Source organism: Achroia grisella, unplaced genomic scaffold (genome assembly GCF_030625045.1).
Source record: "Achroia grisella isolate CSIRO2021 unplaced genomic scaffold, CSIRO_AGI_Agris_v1 utg402, whole genome shotgun sequence".
Classification (NCBI taxonomy): Eukaryota; Metazoa; Arthropoda; class Insecta; order Lepidoptera; family Pyralidae; genus Achroia; species Achroia grisella.
Window position 1 is genome coordinate 2399493 of NW_026712841.1, and position 14931 is coordinate 2414423.

Below are 14931 nucleotides of genomic sequence, written 5' to 3' on the forward strand. Positions count from 1 at the left end.
AAAATACTTATTTCTATAGCATATTTTCAACGAAATCTTTGAAAAACGTGCCGAATAAAAATAGGAAATATTGTGTATAATTATTTGCAGCTCTCTTTATTATTTTATTAGAAATTTAAAGCTACATAAATAAATATGCTTAAGGTATTATATATATTACATATATTATTATCAATTATCCCTCTTTTTCACATAGATAGCGATATATATAACAATTTCACTGTATATTCTATGTGCATTTTCACCGAGATACTATATAGATGTAATTGAGATATGTACTTTTTAAAGGGTTAGAAATGGAAAATGACTTGAAAATACAATCTGGTTACAACAACTGAAGAGAAAAGGTCACCTTTAACATTCGGTCACGGCAAACTGCATCGCCTCGTAATATCTGCGTAAACCGGCCACCACCTATATGGACTCTTGCCAACTTAGTTGAACGCGTTTGCATAAAAATCATGGCCAGGGTCGACTTTGGTGACCTTAAGTTTATATTATTCTGCATTTTATTACGGAAAATAAATTTCTACTTTTTTATGTTCATAATGTACCTAAAGTAAATAAAAATTACGTTACATAAACGGGTAATATTGTTTACGATAGCAGAATAAAAACATTGATAGTTAATAAATATGAACTAATAAAAAAGAATAGGTTTCTTTGATAATGAATAAAATAGGCTACATAACTATTATGAAAACCATTGTTTCGGTTCAATCCTGATTGTATGTGACAAAAATAATAACATAAACAAAGTCATAGATACGATCTAAAATTTTTACTTCTTTCTAACGTTGATAAATAGAGTTACGTATATTATATGTAGCTGTATTGTATACCGTTTTTCAAATCATTTATTAAACTAAATTAACTATACAGTGTGTATAATTGAGATAATTATTATAAAGCTATTAATGACCGGAAGTACGACTTTTCCGGGGCAAATCACGGGACAGAACAAGCCAGGATCACCGGACCGTTCAACTAAGTTAGCAATTAGTATAATTTATGTCCGGTCGTGACCACCATCACCATTACCGCTGCACTTGCTTTGAATTATTGCTGAGCCACTACGGCATTGTTATGCTGCGAGTGCTACCTGCGACTACTACTGTTGGAGTATGTCCAGTGAAATATAAATGTTATCTGATTTACCGAACTAACGGCGTGAAACGGTTGTAAACTCCAAAGCTTCGTACCCGAGCTCAATTTACACTTTCTGGTTGAGTTAGCAGTCTCACATGTTGTAATTTATATATAAATAAACTAAAGACTAGCTGTGTACCGCAGTTTCACCGGTCGTTTAATTTTAAAGAAATAGGTAACGGTTAACAACTACTTGCATGCATTTTATCACCCACCCGCACTTTCTTCTCTCTTTCTTAGTTCCCTTAAACTTTTTCTTTTTGCTAATCTTTCACGAGATTCAGTAGTATGTTTATAATCTTATCTAATAAGTAATCTATCTAATTGAATGCTGCTTACGGTACACGACATGAAATTTCAGTAAAGTTAAATTACTGGCTTATAACATCTCATGTAGGTATACAGGAAACATACCTAATTTGGTTAACTCTACTACACATATTTATTCAGTTACATGACCAAACAGATATGTAATAACGAGGCATCCTGTAAGCATTCTAAAACTTTGTAACCATCGCGATTTCACACAAAAAGATACTTTTTAAGCCATCGGTTACAAGTAATTTTGCAAATAAAGATGTTTTCGTGCTGAAATAATTCATTTGAAATATATGAATTATATACGAGTACAGTCGCCTTTAATAGACGTATTACTTACAGAAACATGGGAGAACTTGGAACAAGACTTGGATTCGACGAGTTGGCCGGTGGTGCTGCAGCAATCAGCAAGGCTTTACTCGCCGAGTTTATCGGTATGTGTTACACTGATACTTTTAAATATAAATTTATTCATACCTTTAATATAAGCGTTTTCTCTACAGACTCTAATACAAGAGACTACAAATATTTTTTATTGCATAGATAGTTCCGCAATGTCATTGCCAAAACTGACCAATCGCTGATTTTTTGCAAAAGATATACGGTATATTGTTTGATTAAATATATTATTACATCTAGAACAAAAAAAAATCTCTACAAAAAAAACAAATCTGTTTTTTTTTTTCAAAATAATGTACTTCACAACTTATGATAACCGTATAGATATTATCAATTATAATTGCATGATATCTTAATCATTGAGTATGTATAGATATTCGTGATAGCAGTTAACATTATGTGTAACAATTACAGGTCTCTATAATTAATAAATTATTAAAAATGCAATAACATTATATTACTTTTATATCAGTGACAAAATAACCTTTTGCTTATTTGCCATTAGTCTATATTTAAAATTTTGCAAAGTTACAATCTATATTCTTTGTTATACGTTTCTTCAGGTAATCTGCTGCTGAACTTATTCGGCTGCGGTGCTTGTATAAACATCACTCAAGGTGTGAGCGCACCTGCGGACATCGTGCTCATCGCTCTTTCGTTCGGTCTCGCCGTTTTCGCCGTTGTATCGGTATGTTTAAATATTTAAACATACGTTCATTCTTCAAAGTCGATATAGTAAAAATAATTGTTTGGAGAGGGCTTTGTAACCTAGTGGTTTTCTAAAAGGAGTTCAAATATATTCAAAACCAAAAACTTTATAAAAGTATAAATTCACATACACAACTCTCCAGTGATAATGAACAAACTAAATTAATCCATAATAGGGCTGCAGAATATAGGAACTGAGCGAAATCGGAGCATGTCAAATGTTACGTTCACGACGTCCAATATTACTTATGCATGTGGGACAATAGTCATAATAAAAGTATACAAGTATAAATAGTGTTTCTAAGTCAATTTAAAATATATTAATGAAAGTGACTTATTGGCGTTGGAGCAATAATTGTCATTACATAGTATAAAACAATGTCACCGCTGCTGACTGTTCGCATATATCTTTTAAATTGCGCAACGGATTTTAGTGCAGTTTTCCGCAATCCGACAGAGTGGTAGGTATAGTATTGTGTTATATATAGTATAAAACAAGCCCAGAAATTCAAAGATTTGTAATGCATCCGTGCGAACATATAAAGTAAGTAATTTTTGATGTATTTGTGGGAACTTGCCAGTGGCTCCAGTGTAAATGAATAAGTACTATTCTTTTTATTATTTCCTTTTATAAAATTAAAAATAATTTCACATACATGAAAACTTACATGTTACGCATAGTTAGTACTTGCATATGATGAGTATGAAACCCACTTAATGCAAAACAGAAGGAGATAATGTTATCACATTGTGAATGTGGATTGGTAATAATCACGCGCTACTGCTGTAACGATGTGTAAAGACCGCCACCGTACATGTATTATCTAAATATTTATTTAACCCATATATTCGTTTATTTGATGTGATAAAAGATTTATCGTCCACGGTCATAATTGGTTTTACAGGCATTGAATAAATTATATAGAAAATAATAAGGAAATTAATATTAAGAAGAGAGATAGTATATATTTGAATAGAACTCACTGTCTTATTGCAGAACAGAAATCACTGTTTTATGCTCTTTTCATGATTTTATCTTCCTCTTCCACTAATCCCAATTAAACTTCATACCTGTACCTACTGTCATTCTCCTTTTATATATCATTCTAAAAATCCATCAAATTCTACTTCAGTCGTCTAATAAAATGAAGACTATGTTTATATTCAATACAGGAATTATATTTTAATACACCAATATATACACATTATAGGTACATATATACCTATAGTCCTATACGTTATAAGTATTTTTAGTTGAATAAAAAATAAAAAATATTTATCTGTCTAAGACAGTCAGATTATCGTGCTAATTTGAATTGTCGGAATATTACGTTTTTATTCCCAGTCTCTAACATATGTATATTTGATATTTGCCTAAGGCGTCACATAATGACGTAATAATAGTGGTGCTTTTCTTGTATAACAGGCGACGGTTGCACAGATTACTCAGTCAACAGTCAGCTTATTTGGCATTCCAATTACATAAAAGAAATAGATAACATTACCTACTTGAAATGATAATGTAATTAACTAATGATTTCAGTAGCTAAATATATCATTTCATACTAGCTGTCAACATTAGTCATACATGTGACACAAGGTGGGGCTCGCGTATCATTCACATTATTTAGCCTCACCCCGTGCTACTCCCGTGATAAATACGATTTACTTTGATCAGGAAATATCACTACAACTATTATAGTTGTGTATATATATCTATCTATTCTTTTTATAACCGCTTAAAATAATTAAATGGCACGGTCGGTGGCTTACCACCTTAGTCTTCTATATATTACTCGGATGTCATATGATGACGTCATATATTACCATTAAGTCAGCCACTTATCATCAGATTGTTTGCCATTCCTATTGCTTAGAAAAATTACAAATTAAATATAAATAAGTAATGGTGTGTGTCAAAATAATCTATAATTCGTATGTCTAACTTCCACACCAGTTTGACCATCAAGTTACCCCAAAACATAAGGCAATATCATAAAAATGCATTCAATTAAATTAGAATAAGTCTCAAATTAATCGTAATAACCAAAGCATTACTACAAGTACCCCTTTAGGAGTACGATGAATATCAGGGCAGCATTACAGACCATGTTTAGAGAGCCCATTTGTAAATTTCATTAATACTCTAGAATGTAATATGATTTATATTTAGCGAGTACCTACAAACAATATTTCTAATACGTAAACGTTTCAACAATAGTAACAAACTCATCTCTTCCTCATCCATAGGCTATCGGTCACGTATCTGGTGGTCATATCAACCCAGCGGTGACAGTTGGGCTAGCGTCAGCAGGTCGAGTTAAGCCTCTCAGAGCTATACTGTACGTGATCGCCCAATGCGCTGGCGCTGCGGCGGGCTCCGGTCTGCTGAAGGCTTTTACCCCGGAGCGTGCAGCAGGAAAATTGGGTGTCACCGCATTAGGACCTGACGTCACCGTGCTTCAAGGATTTGGCATTGAGTTCTTCCTTGGATTTGTTCTCATCTTTGTTATTTGTGGGGTAAGTAGCATATTTAATTTTGAAATATTTATTTTCACACTATAAAAGGATTAGTAATAGTGATAACTGATAACGTTTCTATTGCTGACAATCTAACCTGACAGTTCTTTCTTTAAAGTTCAGTGAAATATAAGATATTTATTTTATTGGGGGGGTTTGGGCTATTACCAGTTGCAATGACCTGTAACACTGCGACCTGTATAGATCTATTGTGCTCGCCTTTATTCAGAGTTTGCTCCCTAGACCCGTAAGCGATAAGAATTGAAGGATATTCTTAGGAGCGATGGTTTTTATCACCTCAGGATATAGTGTATACTTTCCATAGATATTTCGTTTATGCATAAGAGGGCTACAGCCGCATAGGATGTGCAGTGGCGTTTCCTCTTCTGCTTGGCAGAATCTGCAGGTTGATGTTAAGCTAAGGCCTAATTTCGTCATGTGCTTATTCAGCTTGCAGTGTCCAGTGAGGGCCCTAGTCTTGATGCATATATTGTTTTTACTTAATAGTAGAAGTCTATTGGAGTATTGATTCGAGTAGCCCGTTATTAGTGCTTTTGAATGTCCTAATCCTGGCGTATTCTGCCAATGATTAAGTGCTTCTCGTTTAGTTTTCATTTTGAGATGTCCCAGTTTTAGGCAACGAGGCACATCACAGAAGGGTTCAGGGCCCTGTTGGGCGGTTTTTGCGCCAAACTTTGCCAGTTATATAATATAAGATAAGTATATAAGAAAGTAAGCTAATTAATTATTTAATTTCATTCCTCACTCGTTCCTACGGCATGTTTTATAATCCCGTATAAAAACCCACCAGAACGAAATAACAAACAAGATTGAAATAGTCTAGATATCAAAAGTCTTCCACAATAGTAACAAAATGCATCACCTCAATTGTCTTTACAACATGATAAAAAACCTAGGCAACGAAGAAAAAACACCTAGGGAACGACAATAATAATTGGCTACTTATCTGTACACCTTTTTTGTTGTAAATAACTATATACCTACTATACAATAATGACATTAGATATAGTTACTGTCTAGAAAAGCGACATAATTTATAAATAAATAATAATTTTTATTAACCTTCAGAATCAGAGACGTTGACGTGTTTATCTACGTTAATGATAACGTGTAACTATGTTTTTTCTTTTTAAAATATGGTGATTCATTGGTAATCATTGTAACTGTGATTACGAATCAAACAACACAACACCTAGGTAGGTTAAAACCTAATTATGTATAAATAGTATTGATTTTTTAAGGGCTTCGGAAAATTATTCATATCCTTCAAAATATTCTTAACTAGCTCGGCCCGGTTTCACCCGCATGCATTTCATGCGGGTGAAACCGGGCAGAGCCTATATGTTATTCTTATATATAAACTGTAAAGTTTCATCAAAATCCAAAAGTTTTTGTATGAAGGAGTAACAAACCATCCATATCCATCCAAAATCCATGCATACTTACAAACTTTCGCGTTTATAATATTAATAAGATTTCTCAACGCATTTCAATGAACTTCTTTTTAATCTAAAGTCTTTAGTTCCATGTTCTGTCCAATTAAGTCATTGCTGTCATGTTATTATGTTTAATATCCAGAAGCGCAGTGGCATACTAACACTATTTGCCAACCAAACAAATTTTACTTTACTTGCATATATCTTGCATGTAAATTACGTCATATATTTTATTGACAAATCTTAATGACATTAAGTTTAGATTTAAATCGATGGTAAACTTGAATGAAGTTAAATTATTTTGAAAGTTCATTGTCAACATCGACACACTATTCTTTTTGTGTTTGTCACTCAAACTTAGTTAAAACTTTGACAATTTCAGTAGATAGGTACTTAATTTGAATATTTGTTAAAACAAGAATTTAGTAAAAATAAAATTTGGTTTAAATATTTTTTCTAATTTCAGTTCAATAAGCATATGTCTTTTATACACCTAATTACTTGTTGCATGTGCGTATAATTCTATATCATAGGTAGTTAAGTATATAACATGTATCATGTTTCTTGTACTTTTAATTTTTTATTATTATTATATTTTTTTAAATCAGATATGGCAATAAGTATGTAAGTCTTAGTTTATAAAAATTATACCTACTTAAAGTTTAATCAGATTAATCAGTGCATTGGATAATTTTGTTCAACTGAAGACAGTTGAATTTTGTGAACGCAAGTAGGTACTTTATTTACGAATCGCGTGCTGTACTCCGATACAAATAGCTATCTACTTTGTTCGCGAAATGTAATACCCTGAATTTTATCATAATCAATAAATACCACCAACGGTTTTGTTTGTTACAGCGTTCTGTATTTCAACTGTTTCATGTAAAACGTTAAAATTTAGTTAAATATTTTACACCATTATTTAAGTACTAAGATGGGAAACAGCAATTTAGTACCTTTGTAGTTTAAAAGTATCGATAGTTAAGACTCACTACCACTATCATCATGTATATAGGAAATATATATATTTCATATGTTTATTGACAGCAGAGATCGATACGTATCTAATGTAAGTATGTAAATATGCCACTAATTAACTAAGTATTCAGTCATAGACACAAGAAATACGATTCATTTCTTAAAAATTCCAAATTTAAGGTTGTGTATCTCCACAACAACACCTCCTTTCTTGAAAAAGAAGAAATCAAGCTTATCTTTTGTAACAATGATTTTTTGTTACAGGTTTGCGACCCTAACAAACCGGACAGCAGGTCGACAGCACCACTCACCATCGGACTGACGGTGACACTTGGTCATTTGCTCGCAGTCGACTACACCGGTTCGGCCATGAATCCTGCTAGATCATTCGGCTCGGCGCTTGTCGCCAATGAATGGGCAGACCACTGGGTAATAAGCTATATTATATAATATTATTTCTTATCCTACTCGGCACATGCCAAAACCTTGAATTCATGCTCATCATCATCATCCTTCACTGGTACCTCGCCAATGTATACCATTCGCTCAGTGCAATGCACCATTCATTCATTTTCACCAAGGTAACCTCTGTAAAACGTTGTATGCGTGGGTACCCCAATCTTGCTTATTTTAGCCATCAAGCAGCTTCCTACATATGAATGTTGTGTTAGGTTGTAAGGTAAAATTGAATAATATATCTACACGATAAGAAATATGACATCTTAGTGCTCTGGAATGGCAACGCATGAGTGGTATCACGGGTGTCCTTTGATAACATTACGTCTGTAGTACAATACATGTAGGTATATATAAGCAATTACCGCTGACCATCTGGGGGCTGTCGTCTTGTTTGACATTACAATTATAAAAAAAAAAATTTAAACAATTGTACAATTGTAAATATACTTAATTAGAGATACCTATACCACAGAATAAATAAATAATCTACAGTGTAGTTAAGATTATCATGTTTGATGCAGGTGTACTGGGCGGGACCTGTGGCTGGTGGAGTGGCAGCTGCATTACTCTACGTTCATGCCTTCTCCGCATGTCCGGTAGAAACTCCGAGGTACAAGCCCGTAGCTGCCGATGAGAAGGAGGTAATCTATACGTCTATATAATAAAATCATATAAAAAAAATTGAGTGTCTGTTTGTAATATTGAAATAATCGTGTGTTACTATGCACTGCATATAAATATAAATACGGTACTTACACCAAAATAACCTTATTTACAATTGTTGTCTGTCTGTCTGTTTGTTCCGGCTAATCTCTGAAATGGCTGGACCGATTTTGACGAGACTTTTATTGGCAGGTAGCTGATGTAGTTAGTAACTTAGGCTTATTTTAGAAAAATTATTATACATTAAATTCCACGCGGACGAGGTCGCGAGGTTACAATATATATGTGCCTTCTGTAGAATCCACATTTAGAATTAGGTGATGATGATTTTGATCTGATACCACGTAATCTTATTATACCTTAGTTCAAAATTAGAACATACATAGGTATCTAAATATATCCATAGAGTATACATACTGTTTTTATTATTGCATTAATTATTATAGTAAAAAAAATTCTTACATTTTAAATCAAGAACTACTTGCATTTTAAATTATAGTATAAGTGGAGAAAATACCGCACTATAATATTACGAAGACAGTTGCTGGATGATTGACAGGATGCTGTAAAATAAGTTCAGTATCTCTAAAAAAGTGTGCGAAGATTTTAGCTATTCTTTAATAACAACTAAATGTTTTATATACAATTTTATATGATTTTAGTTAGTAAGTAACTGTTAAAAGCTTTTACTTTAAAATTATTAACATACAAAACTAGTTCAGTTGTTGTTCAAAGGACTCCAATGTTTTGAAATCCGATAGATAGGTACATTTTAAATTGTATATGTATAAATAAATAGTGTTTCCATTCTTTTACTATATAAACATTCAACGCTAATTACTTATTTATAATAGCTAGTAGCATAAGTAGTGGTATAATGGTAATATTACGTTACAAGCGTACTGGACGCCAAGCGCCTGCTGCGTGGACAGTCGAGCAAGGCGTAAGCATTCCATATTTATTTGATTTCTTTTTAATTGTACCTACTACCTAAATTTCAATGGCAAAGCCTATAATTAGTAATAGACAAACCATCTATACAACGTGGCCAGCACTAATACACCAACAAAACAATATTTGTTTTGGCTGTAAAGTACTTAGGTGACATTATCCATGTAAATATCTACTACAAAATCTGTGGCGTGAAATGTTTATTTACACTTTATTTTTCTCACATAATAATGACGTACTTACAGTGAATCATCCACTATGAGTAATAAAATATTTAAAAAATCAATATCATTGCTTTAGAATTATTTTAATGTTTTATTAAGCGAATATTATTACTATTATTATTATTACAAGCCAGGTGGGCTGGTATAGAGTTTTATTTCTCTTGCTACCTGGAAATGAGATATTGATGTCTTAGGCATTCACAATAGCATATCATAAGCAATAACTTTAAACATTATGTAAACTGCGTCGGTGGTCTACCCGTTTAGCACACAACCCTACTGCCGATGGTCTCAGGTTCAATTCCTGGCACGGTACAAACCTTTGCATTAATGAGTATGATTGTTTGTGTCCGTCTATGGGGTTTCTATATGTAATATGTATGTATTTACAGAAAAAATGTATCTATGTATTTAAATCTCTTGTCTAGACGAGAAGCTGTACTTCGCTTGGGACTATGGGATAGCGCCGTGTGAATTGTAATATAAGTAGTCTGTTAGCCCCCATAAATTCTCGCGATGGAAATATTTTTTATGGACGATAATGAAATGGTGCACCCTCCTGCGCTTACGGTTTACATTTAAGGGACACCAGTGGAGGATTATAAAATGAGATAGAGGTCAAGTCATTTAGCGCATCCTGGGAAGTTCACCAGGATTTTACCACGATGGTTTCCAAGGGGAACCGCGCCGTGGTCAAGCTGCCCTGATACATTTTTGATGAAAAGTTGTCGCAATAGATATGAACATATATCACATATTGATACGAAACTTATAATAAATTGACTTATTTACAACAGTTGAAGCGGCTGGATGGAGGTAAAGCTGAAGACATCGCCTGAGAGAGTCACCCGGGGGCAGCGACGACGTTCCGGGGTGCGCCCCTCGTGCGGCCCGCACCTCCCGCACGCCCCGCAGGCGTCTCAGTGCCCCGCGACACACGCCACCAGCCTCTCACATCACATCGCTTATGAAAATCAAAATGGAACAACTTAGCTATTAAGAACAGAGCATGAAAAGACAGCTAGATTATCTACTTACTTCAGAGGCGAACTAAGGCCTATGCATCTTTAACTATTATGTACTGCTCCTTTTAATGTTGTAACCTTATGGTTGTACAAATAAAGCATTATTATTATGCAACCTTGGCACGTGCCAGGGCTCGTAATTTTTTATTTTCATAATGTCAATGTACTGAAAAATAGTCCCGAAATTTCAATGTTGCCAATGGCCCGCTTTAGACTTAGTCTCCGCCACTGATGTACTTGTAGATAACTATAAATCATAACTTGTGGTATTTCTTTTTTATTTTTACTCACAATTTTTATTTAAACTATGGCAGCAAGAATTCGTTCTATAATCACTGCCGATACACCAAAAACTACTAACATTTTTATTTATTTCCTGTACCTACACCATTACGTCACAGTTACGTCTAAGTAGATGCCTATTATATTTGTAATTTGTATCTCAATAGTTTTCAAGAACTTTTTTTATAAACTGTTCTTTAAAAAGATTGTTTGTCTACTGATTTTTTATGTTTTCACTATGGAGCTATGAAAATATTAACGTTAATCTGGATCATGTCACTATTTACATATCTAAAGCACACGCGCACAGTTCACGAAACTGTAGCACATCTTTCATTAGATATATGTATGTATGTAGAGACTATGCAAATAAGTTTGTGCGAATGATTCGCCAATAGGAAATTGTAGGTATTCCATATATTATAAGTGAATAAACTGAGACTCTATGCAGCCCCAAAATGCAATAAAAATATACCTATCACATTTCTTAGAAGAAAAACTCTATGGATATAGGTACAATCATACTCCCTTATTATTAAAAACATTAACATAAGTAGGTATAACAAATGTATTGTAATAATTGAACTTTTTTATGAATTTTCTAGATTCCTTTCAATTAGGAAAATCCGAAATAAAGTATTTAATAAAATGTCTAAGAGTTAAAATAATTATTGGTTTGTAGACTTTAAATTTTTATGTACCCTTATCAGGGATCGAATAAGTACATGATTTTTAACCCGTACGTGGACATTTTCGACCACAGAACGAGGTTTTACGGAATTTCGACCTACGAAAATTAGTTAAAATACTATAAGAGGTTTAGAGAGCCTAATTGATTTGAGCTAATATAAAAAATAGATTTTTATTACTTCGTACGAGGCTTTTGACAACCTTGATACTACAGCTTACACATAGTAGAACGTTTTGTTTCACTAAGTACCTTTTTGTCAAATACCTATCCATACCTACACTGCCACATGAGTACCTATATCCCCATATCTACATAATGTAACTACAATAGTCCAATTCAAGCTCATCTAAATTATATTTAATCGTAAGTTTTATATTTACTATTCGAGATTTTATTTAATAAAGATTAAGATAAATTAAGAAATTTTGTAAGAATTTAAATATACATTTTAGATGATAATTACTCAGCTTTACTTATTGTGTACCTTTAGTGTAGTTAATTTATGTATGTTTTTTGTCTTTATAAAATCATACAATGCACAAATAAAGAATACAATATTCTGTAACAATGATACGTGTTCAAAATGTACGATTAAGATTCGAATTATTCTGTATCAGAGCAGTAAATCCTGTTAGGAAGCTTACAAATTTCGTAAAACTATCTTTCCTAATAAATATATAGCTTAAGAAAATTCTCAATAAATACGGCATATATTTTGTTTATTTTATTGTTTTATTTAAATTATAACCTTACCCACTTTAACTGAATTAGTTATATAAATCTGACAGACCCGGTAAAATAAGAATAAGCAATAGTAGGTAAATATGATGATTGATCACTGAATTATTTATTTATATATTCATGTTGCACATTTTAGCCACTTAAGAAAGTCAAAAAACGCTCATGTGCAATAATTATCTACCAGTTGTAGGTAACCAGTCGACGTACCAAAATGTTATGTTGCTATAATTTATAAATACATGTACAGTTTAAAAGTAACAATTAAATAATAAGTAAAACACATGGTATTGCCAAAATTGCCTAAGAATCGTACGATCGTGAATTTAAATCTGGCCCACAGTAATAATGTGTCAATTTATATTTCTGACTCTCTGGTAAAGGAAACAACGATATCAAACTAAAAATCAATTCAAGAAATGGCAGTTGGCTCGAGCCCAGCTATTTTGCAGTCATAATATATCTACCTAGCGAAATGTAGGCTGTCAAGTATTTTATCACTACATAGACAGTTGACAATGCCTCTGCCTACCTCATTTAAGACACCAGTCGTGACAGAGTGTGATCGTTTTATTTGATAAACCACTAAAGTATTCGCATATCATTAATGATTTTTTCTGCTATTTATTAAGTCAATATCATCAATTTATCACGGAGCGCTAACTGACCTGACCTCATGCACATCTTATAATCCTCTACACGTGTCCCGCCAGTGTAAACCTTTAGCGAGGGCGGGTGCACCGTTCCATTATAATACTTTAAAAATATATGTGTGTATGGTACCTATATATTGGCCCCGACTTTAGTCCGTTTTAGGCAGGAAAATCAAAGGTCGCACTTGTCTGTCAATTTCTTCCTACTGTTGATTACCAATCTACATATACATACATAGTATTATAGTACAAAATTCTTTATAAACGTACTCATAAGACATTATTTTCAAGAGGACATTACATAAAGTAATATTAATTACTAGTTAACATGACAGTCACGTTTACTCTATATTATAATTAGTAAAGGCACGTAATATTATCACATGAGTAGCTTAAGTAATTAACACCAGAAGCGCACTGCGGTTACATAGCGAGTATAGTATCAATTCCCCAGGCCACTACACTATTAACGGTGCGGTTTGCTTAAGGACAAAACAAACCTGATATGAATAGATTATTTTAACGCTAAACGGATTTTATCCCAAAAAATAATCTGAATAAAGAGGTGAAAGATACATGATCGACCGTTTTGCATAGGACCGTGTGTACACGGTCCTATGCAAAATCAGGGTACGCAACATAACTGTGGTGGGATAAAATGAACTGAGCCGTTACATCACTGCTCCGATTTTAGGGCCGTGTGTAGGTCTTGTTACATACAACTTATGAATAAAAATATTGAACTTTGTAAACAACTAAACAGGCGTCAAACAATCTTAGGCATCATATAATCATAGATAAATCATTTCTTTCTTTCATATATTTATTATTTGATAAAGATATTTAAGTAATAAATATATCACAACTTAAATAGAAATAACGAAAAATACATAAGTATTTTATCTGATATATATAGTATTATATTAACAAATTAAGGGGAGCAGATATAGCTAAAATGCTACTGTTATACTGTGATATCACTGTGATAATCACATACTACACATAATCTTTCTACCTAAACGAGAGGCATTGTCAACCGTCACCTTGGTTGTGAACTGTGAACTCAACGTGACAGAAGGAAGTCTCTTCTATCCGCCATCACCATATTACTTTTTTTAATGGATATGAAATGAGTAAGTCACTTTACCTATCGTAGAGAATTTAGAAGGAGTGAAACCACATATTTTTCCAGGAGGGACCGTGTAATGGTCGATCTAACAAAGTACTTTGGGGCTAGTGGCCCCATTGTTAAAAACCTCTCCCCCAGTTAATTTAGTTTCTTAAAAGTATTTCTATGATCTGAAATATAAATTAAAGCAATTTTACTGTCACCAAATTCGAACTGGTTATATGAAATATTCTCCCAAACTAGTATGAGTAACAAAAAAAACACTAAGTAAAATTATATACATTTATTTAGATATTCACTTCTATAAATAATTAACTAATAATCATTTTATTTTAAAAACAAATATTTAAGTTATTGTATAACCAGATTTCTATATATTATGTAGAATTTATATGCCTTCATATGTTGCAGGCATATAAAATCTACATTACATTAAGTTACATAATTTTATTGCTTTATTAAAATGTTTAAAAACCACTATTCTGTACAAAAAGCACTGTATAATATATAATTCATTTTGCTAATTATTTAATTTTTATAATATAATTATCTTATAATCATAATATTCTATAAAATATATTTGTTAT

The 14931-nt window shown here is 32.7% G+C and overlaps 1 protein-coding gene across 1 annotated transcript in view; it reads left to right on the top strand.

Annotated features, from left to right (window-relative positions):
• Positions 1-12546, top strand: part of LOC131844341 (aquaporin AQPAe.a) — a 38171-nt gene extending 25625 nt beyond the window's left edge. Inside the window, exons 2-7 of the mRNA XM_059193200.1 lie at positions 1810-1901; positions 2430-2554; positions 4825-5094; positions 7794-7958; positions 8510-8629; positions 10624-12546. Of these exons, the coding sequence (XP_059049183.1) occupies positions 1814-1901; positions 2430-2554; positions 4825-5094; positions 7794-7958; positions 8510-8629; positions 10624-10665 (810 nt within the window). The 5' untranslated portion in view covers positions 1810-1813 and the 3' untranslated portion in view covers positions 10666-12546. The remainder of the gene's footprint in view (positions 1-1809; positions 1902-2429; positions 2555-4824; positions 5095-7793; positions 7959-8509; positions 8630-10623) is intronic.
• The last annotated feature ends 2385 nt before the right edge of the window (positions 12547-14931 follow it).